The sequence below is a fragment of the Pristis pectinata genome, chromosome 2, assembly GCF_009764475.1.
Source record: "Pristis pectinata isolate sPriPec2 chromosome 2, sPriPec2.1.pri, whole genome shotgun sequence".
Classification (NCBI taxonomy): domain Eukaryota; kingdom Metazoa; phylum Chordata; class Chondrichthyes; order Rhinopristiformes; family Pristidae; genus Pristis; species Pristis pectinata.
This window is the reverse complement of record NC_067406.1, coordinates 66,753,760-66,776,219: the sequence shown is the minus strand read 5'-3', so window position 1 is coordinate 66,776,219 and position 22,460 is coordinate 66,753,760. Positions and strand designations below refer to the sequence as shown.

The following is a 22,460-nucleotide window of genomic DNA, read 5'->3' as shown; positions in this document are numbered from 1 at the left end:
AGGTCCATCTTGCTTTAACGTTGAAGTTATAGGAATAAAGATGGGTAAAATTATTATAAGAACAATTTTAATTACCATGAAAAGGACATAAGACACAAATAACAGGAATTATTAGCAGGGTTAATACTAAAGTCATGCTCATAAAATGTTCACAAGTCAATTGGTAGACAAGGTAGCACTGCTAGGGAAAAGTGGTGATAACTACACTGTAAATAATAATTATTGCTGAATTCCAGCCATGTTTCAGGCATGGTTGATTAAAACTGAGATTGTACAAACTTCCAAGATTAAAATACTCTTCAATGAAAACATCCATTCCTTCTACATGGATCGAATTTGGAAACAGCCTCATGAAATTTGCCCAAATTTTTGTAAGGGAAATATATTTGTCACTGTTTTAGTGCATCTTTTCCCTTCTGCCTACCTTACCTTTTTCCATCAAATCGAATGTTGCCAACAAAATCATATAGGTGCCGGTTCGGACTCTCACATTCAAGTTTGCCCGAAAAATTCATTAAACTTTCAATATCTTTTATGTCTGCTGTCTGGGGTAGACCCTTGAGAGAGGAATGAGAAAAATCACAATTTGTATACATAATACTTTGCAATGGTTTAACTGTTAATCTTTGTTTACTTTTAAGGAGTCACTTTAGGCAAGTTGGATGCCATTGGTTTAAGCATTCTCAAAGTAAAACTGCAGTATCAAATGCTTACATACCTTTAAAAATTAACCACTCAAAATTGTTGATAGAATCCAGCACTGTAGAATAAAGTTGATGTACAATAGGTGGTTTCAAAGGAAACTGAGCTATTTAGGATTCAGCAAGTCTTAGACTTCCATGCATACTACGGCAAACACAGAAGTCTGACGTGAGCTGAAGATCAGATGCTGGCATAGCCAGCTTTCCACTTGGCTCTAGGAGTCACCATCAAGACCAGCACCAGAGTGCTGATGAACTAGGGAGCGAGTGCATGAGAGAGAAACAAAGGACTGCAGGTCCTGGAATCTAGATGAAAAACACGATGATGCTGGAGGAACTCAGCAGGCCAGGCAGTATCCGTGGAGAAAAGCAGGCAGTCGACGTTTCTGGTTCTGATCCGAAGCATTGACCGCCTGCTTTTCTCCACGGATGCTGCCTGGCCTGCTGAGTTCCTCCAGCATCAATATTTTTCAGCAAGTGTATATGAATTTGCACCTGGTCCCTTAGCCTTACATCAGGGCTGGCTGGCACACAAATGGCAATCCCATTCATTGATGCTGGTAATTATTTTACTTAATTTTATTACTTTAGTATCTTAACATATTTATTATGTTAAAGTGTTCAAATAATGACTGAAATTATTATGATTTAAATACTTCTATCAGAGACATTTAATAACTGTTTGAAAACCTTTGACAACAGAGATTAGAGGCAGACTGAAGTCAGGTAGCGTTACTCAGGTGGAAATGAATGGCCGGGTGATGGCATGAATGTGTTCTGAAACTTATCCAAGCTCCAATATGACAAAGTCACAAATGATTAGCTTCATTTTCAAACCAATGCCAAGGTGAGGAATGGGGTCAACGGTTGGGGACAGGGGTTGGAGGTAACAGCTGAAATCAGCTCCAATAGTTGGAGTGAATTTCTGCTTACCCAACACTGGATGTTTGACAAGTTGTTTGACAGCTCTGAGACAATGGAAGGCTTTAGAGATGTAAAGTGATCCAACTGGGTGCTGTTGGTGCAAGTAACAAATGCTTCTGGTAATGTTGCTAAGGGGCATTGAATGGATTTGAACAAGGAGGAGAGCAAGGGTGGCTCCTTGGAGACACCACAGAATGCAGAAGTGGGAACAGAGGCCAATGCAATTAAATCCAGTGTTGTCCCACCCAAATGGATGGCACCAAAGAGCAGCTAGAGATAGAAGATGTGATCATTTACATCAAATGTAGCTGACTGGTCAAGGAGGACTTGAGGTATAGGTTCACACAGGATCACATTTCAGAGTATGATAGCTGCCATTTTGATAGAGTGCAAGAGCAGAAACAAAATTGAAGGGATTCAGACATTTTTTTTGTTAGAAAGGATGGATTTGGATTTGGGAGCAGAAAATCTATTTTAGGACTTGGGAGGAAAGGGATGCTGGAGATGAGCCAATTGTTCAAGGGTCAGTAGTTTGGTTTGAGGGTAGGAGTGATGAATGCAGATTTAACGAAAAGGGTCAGTGCCCAAGGAACGCAAAATAAAATTGCAGCAGGATGATGAGTTGTGTGGTCAGCAGCTTAATGAGAATAAATTAAGAGAGCAGATGGGTCCCATGGAAATGACCACCAGGAGCAAGGACAATGTCTAAATCTATCTCTGAAACTCCTTCATAATCTTGAGATCTCTATTAGGCTTCTTGAAATCCATTGATCCTTCCAGAAAAAAGAGTGCAGTCAGCTTTTTCAGATGATTAGAACTTCTGTTCCAGTATCACTCTTCTACTGCACAACTGATTTGTAGAACTCAAATATGACCTGTTTACTCCAGGATGGAAAATTTATAGATCTCTCTGAACTATCGAGACAAAAATATCTAAAATGTACACTTGACAATTTCCAATGGAGATAATACTTTTTGAATTTAAACTACAAACTAATTTGATACAATTTAATCTATGGGTTATATGATAAAACTATAGATCAGAAAATCTAATCATAATTCATGCACAGATACATTAGTGGTAAGGACTAATCATCAGCTACACAAGCCAATGCTAATTTAAGAATTAGTTAAAATGAAGGGAAAATTAAATCTGATTGTGGATTTAAAAGCAAACATTAACATAATTACTGCACAGCTGGTTCTTAGGGAGTCAGTCTCATAAGTCAGTCATATTCTTTAGGAAGTTAAAAGGTAAAAACTTGTTGTTTTAGACTGCAGGATCAAGGATCAACCATAGAACAATACAGCACAATACAGGCCCTTCGGCCCACCATGTTGTGCCGACCTTCAAACCACTCCTAAGACTAACCCCTTCTTCCCACATATCCCTCTATCTTAAATTCCTCCATATGCTTATCTAACAATCTCTTGAACTTGAACAACGTATCAGCCTCCACCACCGCCCCAGGCAGCGCATTCCATGCACCAACCACTCTCTGGGTGAAAAACCTCCCTCTGACGTCTCCCTTGAACCCCCCTCCCTCCATTATCTTAAAGCCATGCCCTCTTGTATTGAGCATTGGTGCCCTGGGAAAGAGACGCTGGCTGTCCACTCTATCTGATCCTCTTAATATTTTGTATACCTCTATCATGTCTCCCCTCATCCTCCTCCTCTCCAGTGAGTAAAGCCCTAGCTCCTTTAGTCTCTCCTCATAATCCATACTCTCTAATCCAGGCAGCATCCTGGTAAATCTCCTCTGCACCCTCTCCAACACCTCCACATCCTTCCTATAATGAGGCGACAAGAACTGGACACAGGACTCGTAAAGTATCATTACTTCGCGGATCTTAAACTCGATCCCACGACTTATGAAAGCTAACACCCCATAAGCTTTCTTAACTACCCTATCCATCTGTGCGGCAACTTTCAGTGATCTGTGGATATGAACCCCCAGATCCCTCTGCTCCTCTACACTGCCCAGAATCCTGCCATTTACCTTGTATTCCACCTTAGAGTTTGTCCTTCCTTTGACCTCACACTTCTCCGGATTGAACGCCATCTGCCACTTCTCAGCCCAGCTCGGCATCCTATCAATATCCCTCTGTAAGCTTTGACAGCCCTCCACACTATCCACAACACCACCGATCTTTGTGTCATCTGCAAACTTGCTAACCCACCCTTCCACCCCCTCATCTAAGTCATTAATAAATATCACAAAAAGTAGAGGTCCCAGAACTGATCCTTGTGGGACACGACTAGTCACAGCCCTCCAATCCGAATGCACACCCTCCACCACAATCCTCTGCTTTCTACAGGCAAGCCAATTCTGAATCCACACGGCCAAGCTTCCCTGGATCCCTTGGCCTCTGACCTTCTGAAGAAGCCTACCATGCAGAACCTAGTCAAATGTCTTACTAAAATCAATGTAGACCACATCTACTGCACTACCCTGATCAATCTTCCTGGTCACCTCCTCAAAGAACCCTATCAGGCTTGTGAGGCAAGATCTTCCCTTCACAAATCCATGCTGGCTGTCCCTAATCAGTCCATGATTCTCTAAATGCTCATAGATCCTATCTCTTAGAATCATTTCTAGCAGTTTACCCACCACAGACGTAAGGCTCACTGGTCTTTAATTCCCTGGGCTATCCCTACTACCTTTTTTGAATAAGGGGACAACATTCGCCACCCTCCAATCCTCCGGTACCATCCCCGTTGGCAACGAGGACTCAAAGATCCTAGCCAACGGTTCGGCAATCTCCTCCCTCGCCTCACGAAGCAGCCTGGGGAATATTCCATCAGGCCCCGGGGACTTATCCATCCTAATATTTTCTAGCAGCTCCAACACATCCTCTCTCTTGATATCTACATACTCTAGAACATTACCCTTACCAACACTGTCCTCAGCGTCATCAAGACCCCTCTCCTTGGTGAATACTGAAGAGAAGTATTCATTGAGAACTTCACCCACTTCCACAGCTTCCAGGCACAGTCCCCACCTTTGTCTTTAATCAGACCTTTAATCGGATCAAGATCAAAGATGGATTTTAAAAAAATGCCCAGACTACCCCAAAGAGAAAGTTTGGGACCAACCAACCTACCACCATGTATTTAGCATCTGGACAAGCACTTGAATTGCCAAAGCACAATAGGCTGCAGACAAAGTGCTGTTGTTGGGATTAGTGTAGATGGTGCTTGATGGTTGGCATGGACATGGTGGGCTGAAGGGCCCATTTCTGTGCTGTCATGACTCTTTGGATGGTCTGTCCCATCAGTCAGAGACGAATCACTGGTAAGAGCCAATTAAGTAAACATGCCCTGTTTTGCTGGGAGGAAGAGCAGAGCTACTGAAATTGCTGACATCCATTAAAAATCTATCATTCTGGGCCAATTCATGACCAAAATAGTGAGAAATGGATGCAATATAAGATAATGGATGAAGTCAGCTGCAATATGCCACACAAAGCAGAAGATGGAGCAGCCCTTTTCTAATGATCCATACTGACACAGTGGCTGACATCAGATACGGACTGAGCTGTTTAATGAGAAGTGGAAGTACTCATCAACCTTTCTCCCAGTTCCGTACATTGACTCATTTGTTGTCTAGTCTCATTTCTACTATTATGTAACTAGGTATTTCTAGTTATTCGTCTGGTCAATAAAGTTACAAGGTAATATTTGCCTGAGCAGATGGGGCTGCACTCAAATCATTTATATTTTTTTAAACAGCGCACAAATGCTACTGCTTAATGTATTTATTACAACTACAAGCAAAATTCATAGAGCTGCATTCAAAGTTATTTTGATTCTCACAAGTATACCAAAATCTTCTGAACTAAAAGTATGATCATTCTAATAACTAGGTTAAGGTCAACCAGATTAAGGTACTATTTAGTGAATTAAACATACAGTAAATCAATGTAAATCTTACCTGCCGGATCTTAAGATTTGTCTCTCCATCTAAATTAGAAGTTTCAATGTAACACATTGCCTGTGGTTCACTGATATGAAACAGAATGAAGTTTATTTAAAAAGTCAGTATGTTTACTCAGAAAATTTGCAAATCCCAAACAGCTTTCAATGACAAAATTAAATTCTAGCAGAACAAATTACTTAGCGTTCACTACAGTCACTAAAGCATTTTTCAATAAAAATGCATCTTTAGTTCTCACCAAACTCATGGCTAACCATTAAAATTTTGCATCCCAATTCATTTAAAGTTGTAGTGACTTGAAAAATGGAATAAAATGCAAGTATTGACAGTGCATTGATTGACAGGTAATAGCATTTTACTGTTACAAATTTTTAATTTTAAACTTTAACGATTTTTAAGACAACAGTTATTCAACTGTTTCCATCCACTCAAATCATTCAGCTGTTTGACTCAGCTAGTCAAACATTTATTTATGTAGGTAGGTGTATTTAACTGTGTAATTACCAACTCCCTAATTTATAAGGAGAATATACAAGTTTTGGATAAATACATTATTTTATGCATTGCATTCATGCAAAATCTAAGTAATGGTTATATAAAAGGTTGGGTGAACACACTAAAGATGACAAAAAAATTGCACTGCAGATGCCAAAACACTTAGCACCTATTCCTTAAAACACATCTTGCATTTTTTTACTGCCACTGATACATAAAGTGAAAGGGAAAAAAATTATTTAATTTGATAAAAAGTCCAATTACTATTGAGGTACCAATTCGATGATTGTTCAGAAAGATGTGCCATGGGAACTTGAGCATTCTGCTACAAGGATATAGCTCATGCTTGTTACAGTGTGCAGGAAAAGATTTACCATGAGGCAGTGGGGCAAGGAAAGCAATATTCAGAGGCAAAATTATATAGGTAAAACAATTAGAAACACATTTCATAAAAGGCTTAGTTAACACACCAGCAATGCTACACTACAGATAACATATACATCACAAAAACAGACTGCACAACAAGCATCCCGATGATTACATTAGAAAATTGAAGGTGCAGTTGCAATATTGTCATTAAATTTGCTACAGCAACATGCAGTTTGTCACATAATATAAAAATTGTTATAAATTCAAGGACATGCAAAAGATCACAGTGGGTCCTCCAGTAAGCTTGTAAACCCACCAAGAAAAAAATATTAAACAGGACACTTTATGCAGCCCAATTGTTAATTAAAAGTTACATTTTTGGAAAATACCTTTTGTTTCATCTGTAAATTTTAAACTACAAGCAGTCTCAAAAAACTTAGTTTTAATTGAAATATGTAAACAGCTGAACTTTCTATAAAAAGCCACAATTTTAACATTGTTCATTTGCACATGGGCATTTTCAGCATCATCATTCTTTAATCCATTATCTACTCTATGCATGGCTTCCTAGACATGTAACTATAATCAAAAAAATGGCTATTTGCATCTTTAGTGTTACAAGATTCAGCTGCCATTGAGCATAATGAAAAATCCATCAGCTTGAAGGAAAGTATTTTAGAACTACATAAAGGCATTCTCTGTTAAACTCGAGTTCATACAACTTCATCTACCGATTCTCATCAGTGAAGGGGAATAGAATGTGACTTTTTAATGAATTAAAATTACTGGACACCATAATGCTGAGAACTGTAATTCCAGATGTGTTGCTCTGCAGAATTGTGGAACAAATCATTAAACCTTATCAGTGCCACCATGCTGTGCGCCAGGTGCTTTCTAGCAGGAAATATAGAAAGATTACTTCCCTTTTTGGTGCTTTATATGGACTAGTACAAGAGATAGCCGGCAGGCAGACTTTCACAGTCTCCCTTCACTATGCAAGGAAGTGACACTGCAGCAACGAGGGGCTTGATAGAGTTTGGTTTTTTGAATCCCTACAGTTTCTCTCACTGATCAAATTTTATTCAGGAATCTGATGCAGAATGTAAACTGAGATATATTAGAGAACTATAAATTGTCTTTTTGGGTGCCGCTTTTGAGGACCCACTGCTGCAATATTATATTCCCCAAATTAAGTCTGACCTTGATGATAGAATGACGAGGTCAGCTGGGAGATGCTCCCCATTGGTCACCTTCACAATCTCCCCCACTGTCACCTATATTAATCCCAGCAGATAAAGGGTTAGGGCACACACACGCACACACACACGCGCACACACACGCACAAGCACACAAATAATGCAGAGGGATAAGGTAATGATGGAAAACATGGAGAAAAAGGCAAAAAGCAAATTGATTGGTTATACAGAAAATAAAAGAAATCAATTAAAATTTCTTTGCAATATATATTTTTCCAAAATCCATTTTATTCACGTCAGATGAAATCATTTGACTTCAAACATTACCAAGAGATTATAAAAATGTCGCATGCAGAAAAATTTGCCCACAATACGAATACTTCAATAGAAAAAATATTTTCCCACAAATTTGAGCATACATAAAATAATGTCTTTTTCCCCCCATCTAGTTTTTATTTATAAAGCACATTGCCCTGGACAGAGCAACCTAATCCTAAAGGGTCAAAACATCTTCAATTTCAAACAGTAATTGAGAAAAAACATTTTCTGTTTTTAGTACTACTACTAAACTTGATGATGCTCAATAATATTTTGTAAGCCAAGTTCCACAACATGACATACTAGCATGTGAAAATTTGAAAATTAGATGTTGCTTGTATTAAAAAAAAACATTAAAAGTTGGGTCTGGTTGGGTCTACACATGTTAAGTTGTATCTACACAACTCTGGCTTTCACTTAACTGTAATACAATAACAATAAAACTAATCTTTTGTCTATGATTCAAAACAATACAGCAATTAAAAGTGTTGCGCATCTTGTAAGATTAGAAGTGAAATACTGCTAAAATAAAATGCACATTAATTTTCATTACTTTTTTTTGAATGAAAATCAGGACATGAATTTTCACTAAATGTTTGCCTTTTGACTTGAGCAGAAAATGGATTTTGTAAAACAAAACATCTAAAAAGGTCTCAAAGAAATTGTCTCCAAGAAAATGGCTCTGCAAAAGAAACATCCAAGTTGCATTCGGTGAAATATCAAATTGATTAAAATTTTAAAAATTAGTGCTTAAATGGATTTTCAATTTAATATTTTAAAATTCAGAATTTCCATAAAATTTAGTCATTTGTAATTGCATATATAATTACATCTTCAGAAAATTCCTTTCATGGTAATGGTAAGTTTTAAATCTGAAACTAATGTCCACAACATAAAAATAAATAAATATTGTGGTGGCACATCATAAACAAAAATTGAAAAATTGTCCACACTTCCCAAAGCAATTATGTCTATTAAATAAATGAATCATGGCTATTAACCTATAATTGTGATCTACAGCAATCTTTCCAGGCATCAATTTTCTTTTAGCTAATCTATAGCAAGCACTAAAATCAGAGGCAAATAAGTCTGCCTGAAGCAATGTCTGTAGAATTGCCAAATCTGTGGGACTCATAGGGTGGAGAACAGTGCAGTTGGGAGTTTGGAGTTTGTGTGACTGTGGTAGCAATGTTTGCAGAGTAATGTTTGCCTGCAACAGTCTACTGGCAGCATTGTCTATGGGGCTGGTTTATTTGCAGGATTGATTTCACTGGGAGCCACAATCAGGCAATAACACCACCAGTAGTCCACCAGGAGAATGCAATTCAGTGCGGGAGACAACCTTGGAACTAATGGTACTCAAAGCATCTCAGGTGGTCCATGAGGATATGGAACTCCCTTGGGAGAAACAACCATTCTGCTCCCTCTACAGGAGTCCCAATAATACATCTGCTCTGAGATCCAGTGACTTTACTTTGCATGGATCCACTCATTTACTTGGCAATTTTATGCCTATGCCAGTTCTTTGAAGGAACTATTTCATATTTCCTTATAACAAATGTGGCAGCCATTTACCCCACAGAGTCTATACCAGCTCCCAGAGCAATCCCATTAATCTCAATGCCCCACTAATTTCCCAGTAACCTATTCTCTCTCATGCCAATCAACTCCATCTTGATTTCCCCACTACCCTATGATGCTAGTGGTAATCTAGTGGCTAATTAACCTACCTAGGAGAATGTCTTTGGGAAGCGAGTGGAAAATGGAGCATCGGGCAGAACCCCAGGCAGTCACAGGGAGAATGTGCAAACTCCACACAGGCGGGACTGAACCCAGGTCACTGCAGCTGCAAGGCAGCAGCACTACCCATTGTACCACTGTGCCACCAGATGGAACTCTTCCCCGTTCTCTTCAAAATTTCCTTTCCAAGTACTTACCCTGTTCCCAACAGGGATTTTGCTTCCGTTTCCACCTACTTTTGGATATACATTCTTGCTAGTAAAAATTCACAAAAAAAAATTTCTTCTCCATTTTCAAATTATCTTAAAATTGTGCCCTCTGGCTACTGAAGCCCTTCCTCCCTCCCTTGCCCACCCACCCGTCATTAGAAACAGTTTTGCTTTAATTTACTCTCATCCAAAACATGTTAAACACCAGTTAAATCTCTCCTCAACTTTATCCAGCTGGTCCATCAGGAACAATCCCAGCTTTTCTAACCTCTCAAAATTACTACAGTCTCTCAATTCTGGTAAAACTTCTCTAGATCTCCAAGGTCTTGACATCCTTCTGAAAGTGTGGTGCCCAGACATGGTCATAATCAACCAAACCTGCCGCTCATGATACACAAGAAAGAATAAAAGATAAATGCAGAGTCCAGTTCTATTTTGCAAGAATTCCATTTTCTTGGAGTAGTACTGGGATGGTGCAAGAGGTAGAGGGGTCATCCTCTACACAAGCATCAGCAGGCATCTCTACCTTGATGATAGTAGTACAGTATCAGCAGGTATGTATTCTGTGCAATTTATTTTAACTATATCGCCAACCTGTACCTGCAAGAAAGAAACTATTAAATGGTTAACACTTATAATTTTGAATGCTGCAAACTTTGACTGAGGTCTGAATAGGTTCAACGTTAATTCATAATGCTTCTATTGGACTCCATTCAAAAGATTTCAGGATTAGGATATGTTAACAGAGGAGATCTGAAATATTCTGAAGCAAAGACCACAAATTTTTGAACCAGTTATAATCAAGAGAATTTTTGAAGTTAAAGTTAACTTTAAAGAATGCTTATTTTGGCATTAATAGGTACTTGGAGGCCTGGACATTCTATTGCATTGCATAATGACTTTGGGTAGCACACAATGGCATCTTATCAGAAACCTAACCATATTTAGTGCAACCAGGTACTTTATACATCATTAGTGTAATTCTGGATATGTATTCAACATGCATGCATTGGAAACTGCTAGCCTGTGCATGAACTGTGGTTGTTAAACTGCATATATTGCTCAGTTGACATCACTTGATCGAAATTTTACTGCACTTACAAGGGCTGCAAATAGTATGCGCCTTGGAGAGGAGGGAGGTCTTGGCAAGAGGCCTGGGGCCTGCTATGGCATTCATTACAGAGTTCATCCTCCCCTGGGCTGCTGCTGGAGTGCCTACCTGTCCACATTAGGATCCTTCTAAGAATTTTCACCATCACTGATCATCTCCCCGAGCACACTGACATCAGCCCTAAGTCACCCCAGAATCACTTCTTCCACCCAGTTTCAAACTCTGGAATCTTCTTCCTACAAATATCACCAACTCTCCAGTCACCTCACTGATCCTCTCTGCACCACCCTTGTTTACCCCTCTCAGCCTGTAAACTTCTGTCCAATCATTGCTGTCTCCACAGGCGGTCATTCTTGCCACAACACCCCACCCCTAACCCTGCCAAATGCACTCTCTCCACAATTACTATTCTCTGTAGAAGACTGCAAAAGAAATGTGTGCATTTACTTTTACTAAAATAATTAATTAGTGGCTAAAATAAAAGGGATTAGGAAGGCTTCTTATCAAAATGTTTAAATAACAGCTGGTCAATTGATTAGCATTCAGAAAGGCAATGATTCAGCAGGATAATGGCACTGATACAAAATAGCTGCTGGAAACTTGAGATAGAGAAACTATTTCTACTGAAGCAAATAAAAAGACCCAGCAGACTAAATATCCACTCTTCCCTTCATTCTACCACTCAGCTGTATTTTCAGCTCCTTGTACTCCGGAATTCCACCTCTGCTCCACCTTAAAACCCACCTCAGATCACACTGTTAGACACCTGTTCTTTTGGTTCATTGGTCCATTTTGTCTGAGGCATGTGTTTAAGTACATTTTCTACATAAGGCTTTATAAATGAAATTTATCATCTAGAAATGGCTATAAATTTACTATTATCAGCTGTATCAGCTGTACTTGCAGCTTAAATCTCTCATCAAATAGAGAATATTTGCAAAATATGTGGGATCTGTACTTTGCAGATTTTTTGTTGCAGTAGCCACCACCCTAGTTATTCACTAGAATGTTGTTTGAAACTATGTACTGCATGAAGCATCATTGCAAAGCCTGCTTTTAGCAATCTCTTTCTGTCTAGCACAAATCACACTTCCAGAAGGATTGCATTTTATGTTCATTCCATTATTCTACTTTCCATGCTTAAGCTGAGGTGGCATATTTGCCACTACACAATTTTGGAAAGTCAATTTCCATTATCCACTAGGAAGGTAGCAAGAGAGTTATACTAGATGATGCATTTCATATTAATACAGTTATTTTAGTAACATTGCCCTTTAAGTAACTCCATACTATAGCTCATTTTGAGGTGAGTGTGGAAATATCTTGAAACAGAAACTCAATCCTCAGGCTCTACTTGTGGTAAAGCAGATTTGGAATAGAATACCAACTTTTCCTATGCCATCTTCCTTTTATTTTGCTCTCTCCAGCCTCCATTCCTCACAAACTTCCCACTTCTATTCCAGGATCTACAATTTTTGGCTTTTCCATTTTATTCTTCAATGCTTTGTCTATACTTGCTTAAAAATTTAAACATCTAACTTTCTTCAGTTCTGATGAAAGGTCATTGAGTAAAGTGTCAACTCATTTTACTCTTCACAGTTGCCAAGTGTTTTCAGCATTTCCTTTTTGTTTTTAAACTAAGATTTGTGGCAATTGCATCTGTAGTACTTTTAAGGACTGAGTACCTTTAAGAACTGCGTACACCATGTATGTGGTACGACTTTGCATCAGCCACTGTTGTGAGTTGAGGTTGACTGCGTTCAATAAGGGAGTTTCATTGATTGTTCTGTCCTGGTTACTCGTTTTAATGAGCAGCAACACAAAAGAATCCGTGGACAGTACATTGGCAATAAGTTTGGGGTGTCTCTGCTTGAGGGAGCGGCAATAATCGTTGGAGTATAGAGAATAGGGTTCTCTACGCAAGGCAGAAGTGATGGCAGGTGGTAGATGTCAGTAGTCTTCGGAAACAATAGCAATTTCCGCCATGTTCTAGGCATAGATGCCCCTGAGAGTGAATGGCATCAAAGTCCTGAGGAGGACACAGAACAGAGTACCACAGCCATTCATGAAAAGAGAAAGTCGATATTGTTGCTAGTGGTTGGGTCAGAAATATGTAAAGTTAATTAGTTTACTTGCACCATGAACCACCAACCTGGTCTCTTAAGAGGACATTTTAACTTAGTGCCAGAGATTTTAGTGTTAGAGGTGTCAAACTTATAACTAGGACTAGAGGAAATGGTTGACAAACATGAGGTCAGGCTAGGGACATCAGCCTTCCAGATCAGGTGCTGCGGGATCTTTTGGCGTGTGGGCTGGCAAATGAAAGAATTCAAGCAACGCTGCTTGACACACGGGGCTAAATGTTCAAAGGAGCATGCGGAATAGCTGTCAGTTAGGAGATGGTGCTGCTCAACAAGAGTTTTGCTTAGAGCATGATTCAAGGTTTAGGTGGGAAACAGGCCATGGAAATGGTATTGGCAGTATGGCTCATCTTCTTGACAACCAAGTCATATAAATGGCAGGAAACCAGTCTAATCAGGAAATAGAGGAATAGAGACACTGGCCAAGGAAGATCTTAAATCATGTGGGTGCAAACAGTGGGAAAGCCCTGTCAAGGATGATACAGAAGCTGTGAGGCCTCAATTATCTTTAGTTAGCACAGGAAAAAGTACCTGAAGTTAACTGCTGGCCAAAGCCAGCTACAATTGAGAAAGTTCCTTCCTCAAACACACAGGCACAAGGTTTAGAACAGCTTCATTGGGGCACCATCTATGCCTTAGAATTAGAGAATAAAGAGATGGAAACTGAAATATTGAATGAAATTTATGGTACCCAATAGCAGCACATTGATAGAATGCCATGATCAGTATGCATATTGATAGTGCAGCAAGTCAGTTGTCACAGGCTGTGTATTGTATTGAAAATGTATGTGTATTGTATTGAAATTGTATGTGCATTGAAAATACCTCAGCACTTTGATGACACAGAATAAAATGATGCTCAGCAACTCTGTGGGATGCATTCTCTAAGTTATGGGGGGAGATGCACTGTCAGGTTGTCAGTGAAGACAGATGGGTTCAATTATCTATCATAATTTTGACCCAGAGGCTCATAGGTATCAATTGGATTGAGTCACTCAGATGGAAGGATTGCACGTTTTAGGGAATCAGAGTGTTGGGCCATGAAGTGATCCAGGAGTCACTTAATTTTTGGGATTAGATGGGCTCGAGAGGCACTAAATTGTTGATACTTCCTGATCAGATGTGGCTCTAATACTGTGATCATGGAGAATGAAATGGTGGGAAGTGGTAACTTGAGATGAGAGCACAACAAATGTCAGGTGGCTCTTGCTATGGTGCGGTGATCAAGGTTCAGATTTCAGATGAAATATGACGTTACCCCTGTTTGAAGAGAAATGTGAAGCCTGAACTAAAAGATAAACTAAGCAACTAAATACAAGACCTTCACAAGGGGAGTTCGGCCAGAGGTTGGGTTAATATGTTCAATAGTTGTATGCCAAAGATTGTAAAATGGTGTAATCACAGGGAAATAAATAGAAAAGGTGATATTTTCAGAAGTCAAGTTGTGGTGCAAGTTTGTAATATCAACAAAGAAAAAAATTCTCTTAATATCCTAACAAGTGTAAATTATATTTTTTGAAACCCAGAGGTTTGCAGTTTGGATGTCTGCTAGCAGGAATTGCGAACATGTTTACTTTGCGGGAGGAGAGCAAGTAAAGCAATACAATGGCAGTGAAATACTTGAGCAGAAGGTATGCATTGTGGAGGCATCTGTAGAGAAACAGAAACTTAGATGTCTCAGACAGAAGTCCATTTTGAGCAGTGCAAGTTCAGAGCATTATTTGGACAGTGATTTAGCATTTGGTCAGTGATTGGGAATATTTGCAGTCCTCAGAAAGTAGTCAATTTGGAAGAGGACTCTAGTTTGGACAATACAAGACAGTTGGTTCAGAGTGTTAGAATGATGGTAGTAAAACTGTAAGTCCACTGTTAAGGTGGAAGATGTTGATGTTGTAGTGCAGTCATTTCAATCCAGCCAGATTTGTTTCTACAATAGCTGAAACTGCAGATCTTGATGAAGAGTGTGCTATGAACAAGGAGTTTTATTGTTCATGGAGTAACTAAACAGGCTTAAGCAAGCTCAGGCAGAGCTGGAGACTCTTTGAGAGAAATGTATTTAGCTGTGTGAGTGATCCAAGAGTTTGGCAGCTCCCTTGAATGATTTTACTGTAGGCCTGGCCTGCACCACATTGTGGCCAGAGTGCACCAAGGGAGGGCAGAAACAGTTATGGCAAAAGTGCAAACATTGGCATAAGAGCGGAAAGTCAGATATGGTGACTTTCTAATTTCAACAGGGACAGCAGGAAAGAGAAAAGATTTGCCATCTAAGGGAAGTTAAGGTGCGAGAGAGAGAGTAGAGGCAGAACATGGGGAGGCCTGACAACTTAAATTAGGAAGTGTCACATTGAATTTATGGTATTTAGGAACACATTTGAAATTTTGTACAACTGTAACTCCTGTTGTAGCTAACGGGTATATTGGTCTGTGCAAGTTACAATTCTTTCTATATACTATGATGTGTCACAAAAGGATAAGTGTGGCATTGGATACAAGTTTAAGTATACATGAAACCTACTGGAGAAGTGATCCACTGGGGTTACGTGTGTCGGAAGGGAACATGGTAGAGATGTTGAGTTTAGCTTATAGTGAAGAAATTGAAATGTAAACTAAAATATGAAGTTAGCTGGCTTTGTTACTTTTCCAATAATGGAACGCAGTTTAATATATTCAGAAGTGCATGTACCTTTAAAAACTGTGTGCACCATTTGGTATGACTTTTGATATCCTGTTACACCAGCCTCTGCTACTGGTTGAATATTGATAGCCCTCAATAAAAGTAAATTCTTTTGGTAGTTCTATCCTTGTAACTTGCCTGAGTGAACAGCAACACAAAAGGGCCTACACATAATACAGCAATATTTCACTTTATATTAAAAAGGTTTCCCAAGCTTAAATTGGAGAATTGGATACTTTTCTTCTACAAGAATGTATCTATTTTAATTAAGGACCAAGATATGGGGCTTGAAGATGTATGGGTTTTTAAATATCACTCTTTATTAATCTGCACTTAATTAAACTTTGCGATGCTAACATCATAAAAATAGATCATATGGGCATTGTTGAGGCAGAAAAATTAGATCTGTAGCATTGAAACCAGTGACAAGTACCCAATAAAATTACAGAACCAAATTAAAGAGAACTTATTTACTCTTTGCATTTTAAAATGTTTTATTTTATTATACTGCCTGGATATTAAGTGTCTATATTAATTTATATCAACTTGTTAGATGGAATAATGATCTTAACCTGTACTTTTCTTCTCTTTTCCTATTTAATAGATTGAAGTCGTCAAGGAACTTAATGGGATTGAAGGCAAGAGTCACATTCAGACTGTTAATTCTGTAGGGGTCACAGCATACAAATCGTACAAGGGATTAGCTTCACTCGAAATTACCATGGAGCCTACTCAAACAAGAAACAGGATCACTTAAACAAAAAAATCTTGGAAACACTCAGCTGATTTGACAAGATCTTTATTTAGGTTAATAACCTTTTATCAGAACTGCAGAGCTATGAGGAGAGGGAGTGGGGTTAGCTGGATTACTCCTGCATTGAGCCAGCAACAAAGTAATTGTCCAAATGGCCTCTACCACTGTATACCTCATGATTCTGCGAGAACCCAGCCATCAAAAACTACTGAAGGATTCTTGTTATTATTAAAGTTTTAATGCTTGTTCTACAAAGTCTCGTATTCTGTTACAACTTTAACAGAAGCATATATCAATATGGAAACTCAGATCTGAAATGCAACCCTAAAATATTTAACTTGAGCATAATCTACAAGACACAAGAATATTTTCGAACTCCCCTCTCAACATATCATTAAAATGTACTTGAATTAAAATCATGATATATTAAGCTATGCTGTCTCATAACAGATTTGACATTGCTGAACTAAGACATTCATAAAGCTGGAGGCTTGCACAGTGGTGTCACACAAGGATGTAATTCTTTCAAAATATGCTGGACAACAAATTTAAGTAAGTGGGACAGTCACATTCTGCTCAAAAGTACACAGTATATGGCATTTGTGGAAATCATGACATAGCTTCAGTTAACAAAACACCTTTCCCTTATTGAAGACTTTTTACCTTGGGGGGGGGGGTCACGGGACGGGACGGACGGGGACAGGGACAAAAATCAATATTTCCATTATTGCAGATAACATTAAATCCAATTAATTTTATTAAAAGCTATTCCAGGGATTTGTGCAGATTATAGGAAAAGCAGTTTGAAGACAAATAAGGGACCAAAGCCATTCTTTTTTCAAAACATGTCCACAAAGGTGACCAAATCTTTCACTTGGAAGTTTATAACAATACTGTGTGTTCTGTAAAGCCAACAGAATAGCATACTTTGCACATTATTAACCAAAAAGGACAATTTGTCATGAAGTTCTCAGTTTAGTAACCAAGTCCTCTTTAACCGTGTAAAAAGAAACAGCAGGAAAAGGCTGAATGTTCCTTTGAGCCTGTTGTACCATTCAGTAAGATAATGGCTGATCTGCTTCTGGCCTCAACTCTACCTGCCTGCTCACCATAATCCTTGACTTGCCAAGAGAGCAGAAATCTATCCACCTCAGCATTCACAACTCCAAAGATTCACAACCAAAAAGTCACTTGTCATCTTAAATGGGCGAGCCCCTATTTCTTGTCTGATGGGAATTATACAGCTGTGGTTTTGATGCAATCAGGGCAAGGCCTAATTTTTGAGCATATGTTCTAAAGTACCTTTCAGTAACAATATATTACATCACAGAAAATATTATTTGCATTTCTAATTATTAGCATAACATGTAAACTAATTCTCAGAGTACAAATTTTATCCAAGACCAATGACTCTTAACAATTAGTTAAATGACCTTGGGTAATTAGGGATCTGTATTTACTAAAAAAAATCACGTTAATAAAATACCAGCCATTGTTCAAGATAAAAATACGTTAATAAAATACCAGCCATTGTTCAAGATAAAAATGAAAATGCAATTATAAAGTCACCTTGACAAAACTAATACAAGGCAGTATTTTGTTGTGTACAAGATAAAGATATGGATTGGACCACTGGAACTTTGCATCCTAGTCCAATTATCAGCAACATTCTTTTCTGCATTGGTCATTACCTCCCTCCCCAAGTTATTCCTATCTATTATCGTAATGAATATAGCTAATGTAATAATAACTCCAAAGCAAAACAGGATATGACAGATGTCAATTTGCTGGGCTTCTATAGAAACACCAAGTTGAGAGATGTGTTTTTCCATTCTACACAGCTCCCAAATTATATTTCAGTTTCATGGTTTTCAGTTGGGTGAGCTAGAAGAGAGCCAATGATACTCTCCACCCCACCCTGTTCTGATAACTGCTTTGGAGTAGCATAACATGGAAACCAATTTGATCCAGCTCATTAAATCACGATCCCTTGGACACCTGGGCAAGTCTCCAGCATTATTATGTACACCATCATTTATTAGTTCAGAATGGATCAAGTACTGCAAGGACACAAATAATCAGCACAATTCCCCACAGACTGCATTGGTAACAAATATGTCTGTTAACTTAAAATGGTTTGGCTTTCTTTGATTAAGATAAAACAATATTTCATACCTTTTCCCAATGGACAATTTCCCAAGCACCATTTCTCAGCACTTTGAATAAAAGAAATTTTAGAATTAAAATCCGCATTGGCTCAGTATCCAAAATTGCAAGGGACTGGTTAAATAATAATATGTTTAACACTCAATTTCTAGAATAAAAGGGCATAAAGAGAGGATGAAAGAAAAAAATTACTCTGCAAAGGGGAGCAAATGTATAGATTGGATTTCTAAAGGAAACAGTGACAATAAAATTAGAGATTTAATTTAAAAATAACTATACATTTATGTATATTAAATAATCACTGTGCTGCTTTTCTAGAATACTAAGTATTTCTTTTATAAATATTTGCGTTTCTTGCTTTTATTATCAATGCTACTAAAGCATAAGTATCAATATTTTTTCTGTTTCTGTTAAGATTACATCTGCAACTGAGTGGCTTGCTAGATCTTCCAAAAGGCCAACCACATGGGCTGGGTGTGTAGCCACTTACGGGCCAAACCAGGTAAGGACAGCTGATTTCCTCTACTTTAGAGATGGGTTTTAAGAGAATTCCGGTAGTTCTTGTAGTCATCATTTAGATGAGGTATCACTGATTTTCCAAATTCCAGATTATTAACAGGGTTTAATTTTTGTTGTGGGGATTGAACACAGGTCAGACCTTTGGATTATTGGTTGACAGTTCAACAACTTGCCACCACCATGTCTGACAGTTATTTCTGTCTGAGGTCAAAATCTTTTTTTTTAAAAACAAATGAATTTCGTTTTCAGTTATAACTTGAGCTTGCTTTTATGTGCTAATCATATTAGGAATTCTGTTGATGCAAATAATCATCTGAGAACTGTTGAATGAAGTGTCAAGTAGTAAGTTTTTTTTAAAAGTTTGGTAGGTTTGAGCTGTATTATTGGATGTTATTTCCTTGGCATTAGTTTCCAGGTACAATTCAACTGTCTTTTCTTTCCTACACATTGCTGTGCTGTGAAGTACACATAGTGGTTAGTCAAGTCAAACTGCCAACCTTTCACCTGTGATATGGGTTCAAACCTAGCCCAAATTCCCACACAAAATAATAAGACTGTAGAATTCTACAAATTTCAGCCCTTTTCCTTTGGCAGGGTTCAGTTCCTGGATAAAACTTCCCCCCACTTGATGCAAAGCTGGAAATTTTATACAGTAATTTCATTTTATGTTGTAACCAATCCAAAAATCACTTTTATAGGCTATGTGACAACAAAAGATTTTAATCATGCAGGTGAACATCCCGATATGGAACTGTGCAGTTTTATGGTTCTATTCTAAATTTTCTAGTATTTTCTTAACAATAAAACAAATCAATTTAAAATTTTATGAAAAAAACTTGCATTATATCTGAATCTGCATAATAATATGGGAAAATATGAAATGTTAGCTTCAAATTTTATATTTGTATTCCAAAATAGAATCCAGTGCATGCATTACATAAACAAGGCAAGTTTCATTGCAAGGTGTTCCTCATACAGATGGATAACATCTCCAGTGTTCAACTCAAGGCTTAATAAAGATGCTTCCTAAAGTCACAACGTACTCAACAGCCACCAATTCAATGCAGCAGTAAAAGGTTAGTTTGAAAATCCACTATTTCCAGAGAATAATAGCATGAAGTCACTGATATTTTGCCATGCATTTTATGTAAATATAATCCATATTTCATATTTATATTTATGGGATGATTATTGTGAATCATTGCAAGCTTTCAAAAACCATTACATGTCAAACGGTAGCTACATTTAAGACTTCCCCAATTCTTCATGTAACCCAAGGAACTTAACACCATAGTTCCTACCTTGTGCCTTTTTCTTATTCACTCCACTGTCAGCACTGTGTCTTTTCTGTAAAGAACAAATATTTATCATTAGATAAATAGCCAAATCATCTTCACAAATTCTTGTCACAAAATAGAAAGCTTTCTACTAATTTCAACCCTTTTCCCTTGTCGCCTCTCTCATACACTTTTGGTTAGTTGGCTATTGTTGATTTGAGCATTGTTGAGTAAACTGTTGTAAAGCAATGAAATTGGAGTCAAATCCTGTCGGAGTACAAGATTCCTGAATGAAATAAATTTCAAGTAAACGAGGTCTGCTTGACTTATAGACATTCTGTTCATACGATCGAGCGTTTGGGAGACCAGTGGGATGGATTTGCAGGCTGCTGTGGAGTTGCAAACATCTTCTGCCAGGTGGGAACGGGGCATTTCCATGTGCCTTCTCTCCCCCACCACCCTGCTCCTGAGCTGCACCAATTCGGGGCTGGGTCAAGCCAAGCGGGGCTGGGAGTGCCGAACAGACTCGTGCTCACTCACCAAGTCAGTAAGGCTGGCTGGTGGCTGCTTGCTCTCCCATCACAGCTGTCTCTGTGATTCTCTCCCACACAGTTATTGTTCACTTACATCTTACGACCAGTTCAAATTACAAACAGTTCTCAGGAACAGAGCCCCTTCGTAATCTGCCTGCATATTGGGATTGGGGATGGGGAGGGGAAGGTGGGCAGAGAACTAGGAGGTACAAAGTACTTTTAGATACTTATGACAATATAAATCTAACAATACTATTTCATGCTGTCTTCTAGCAACAAGTGGGACTATTAATTACCTTTCTTTTTTGATCTGTCATTCTTAACGAGCAATGGAAAAAAAAATTAGAAATTAAGTAAAGCAAGCTTCCCAACTGGCAAAATTACAGGCCATTGTAGATGCACCATAGAAAGCTTCCTATCCAGATTCATCACGACTTGGTACGGCAACTCCACTGCTCGAGACTGAAAGAAACCGCAGAGAGTTGTGGACACAGCTCAGCACATCACGAAAATCAGCCTCCCATCCATAGACTATCTACACTTCTCACTATCTCGGTAAAATAGCCTACATATGAAAGACCCCACCCATCCTAGACATTCTCTCTTCTCCCATTGGGCAGAAGATACAAAAGTCTGAAACTACCAGACTCAAGGACAGCTTGTATCCTGCTGTCATATGACTAGTACAATAAGATGAACACTCAACCTCACAATCTACCTCATCATGGCCTTGCAGTTTTGTCTGCCTTTTATTGTTTGCCTACAAAGCACTTTCTCTGTAACTGTTACACCTTATTCTGCAGTTAATGCTTTTCCCTTGTACTACCTGATATAATGACGTAACGAAATGACATGTATGGATGACATGCAAAACAAAGTTTTTCACTGTACCTGGGTACATGTGACAATAAAAAACAATTTACCATTGGGAGGAAATTAAAGTATGAAAAAAATTGCATTATACATTTTCAACTCAGTGCTTTTTTTTAAAAAAGATGTACCAACAATATCTGCAAGTTAAAAGACTACCCGGGTGCAAGAACAGTGGAGTACAGAAGTCATACTTGCCAACAAATACAAGCTTTGTTGCAGTTTATGTACAAACCAAAGATGCTTTATATTTTCCCCACTGTATTCATGTCAATCAAAAAAATTTCCCAGCCTTATTTCACCTGGTAGCCCTTTGCGTCTGAGGCTCTGCAGGTCACACATCTTTAAGTAGATATTTCTGATATATTTAGATGTGATGAGGATTTCTGCCTCTACACCTTTTCAGGTAAAAAGTTCCAGATCTCTTCCATTTTCAAAGAATTTTCCTCATCCTACGCTCTAATTCTTCTACCAATTATTTTAAATCAATGCCTCCTAGTTGTTTTTATTAAACTCCTGTGAAGG

At 38.3% G+C, this 22,460-nt stretch overlaps 1 protein-coding gene across 6 annotated transcripts in view; it reads right to left on the bottom strand.

The window, feature by feature from the left end:
- The window catches only part of atp8a1 (ATPase phospholipid transporting 8A1), a 276,718-nt gene that overhangs the window by 168,720 nt on the left and 85,538 nt on the right, over window positions 1–22,460 (bottom strand). For 4 of the 6 annotated variants that reach the window (XM_052045250.1, XM_052045267.1, XM_052045286.1 and 1 more), the window contains exons 5-9: window positions 20,557–20,602; window positions 18,746–18,786; window positions 7,628–7,701; window positions 5,561–5,630; window positions 430–557 (exon numbers count right to left, since the gene is read on the bottom strand). In XM_052045250.1, the coding sequence (XP_051901210.1) occupies window positions 430–557; window positions 5,561–5,630; window positions 7,628–7,701; window positions 18,746–18,786; window positions 20,557–20,602 (359 nt within the window). Of the gene's footprint in view, window positions 1–429; window positions 558–5,560; window positions 5,631–7,627; window positions 7,702–10,416; window positions 10,491–18,745; window positions 18,787–20,556; window positions 20,603–22,460 lie in introns of those variants that run through there. The other 2 variants (XM_052045257.1, XM_052045296.1) reach the window with 2 other exon arrangements.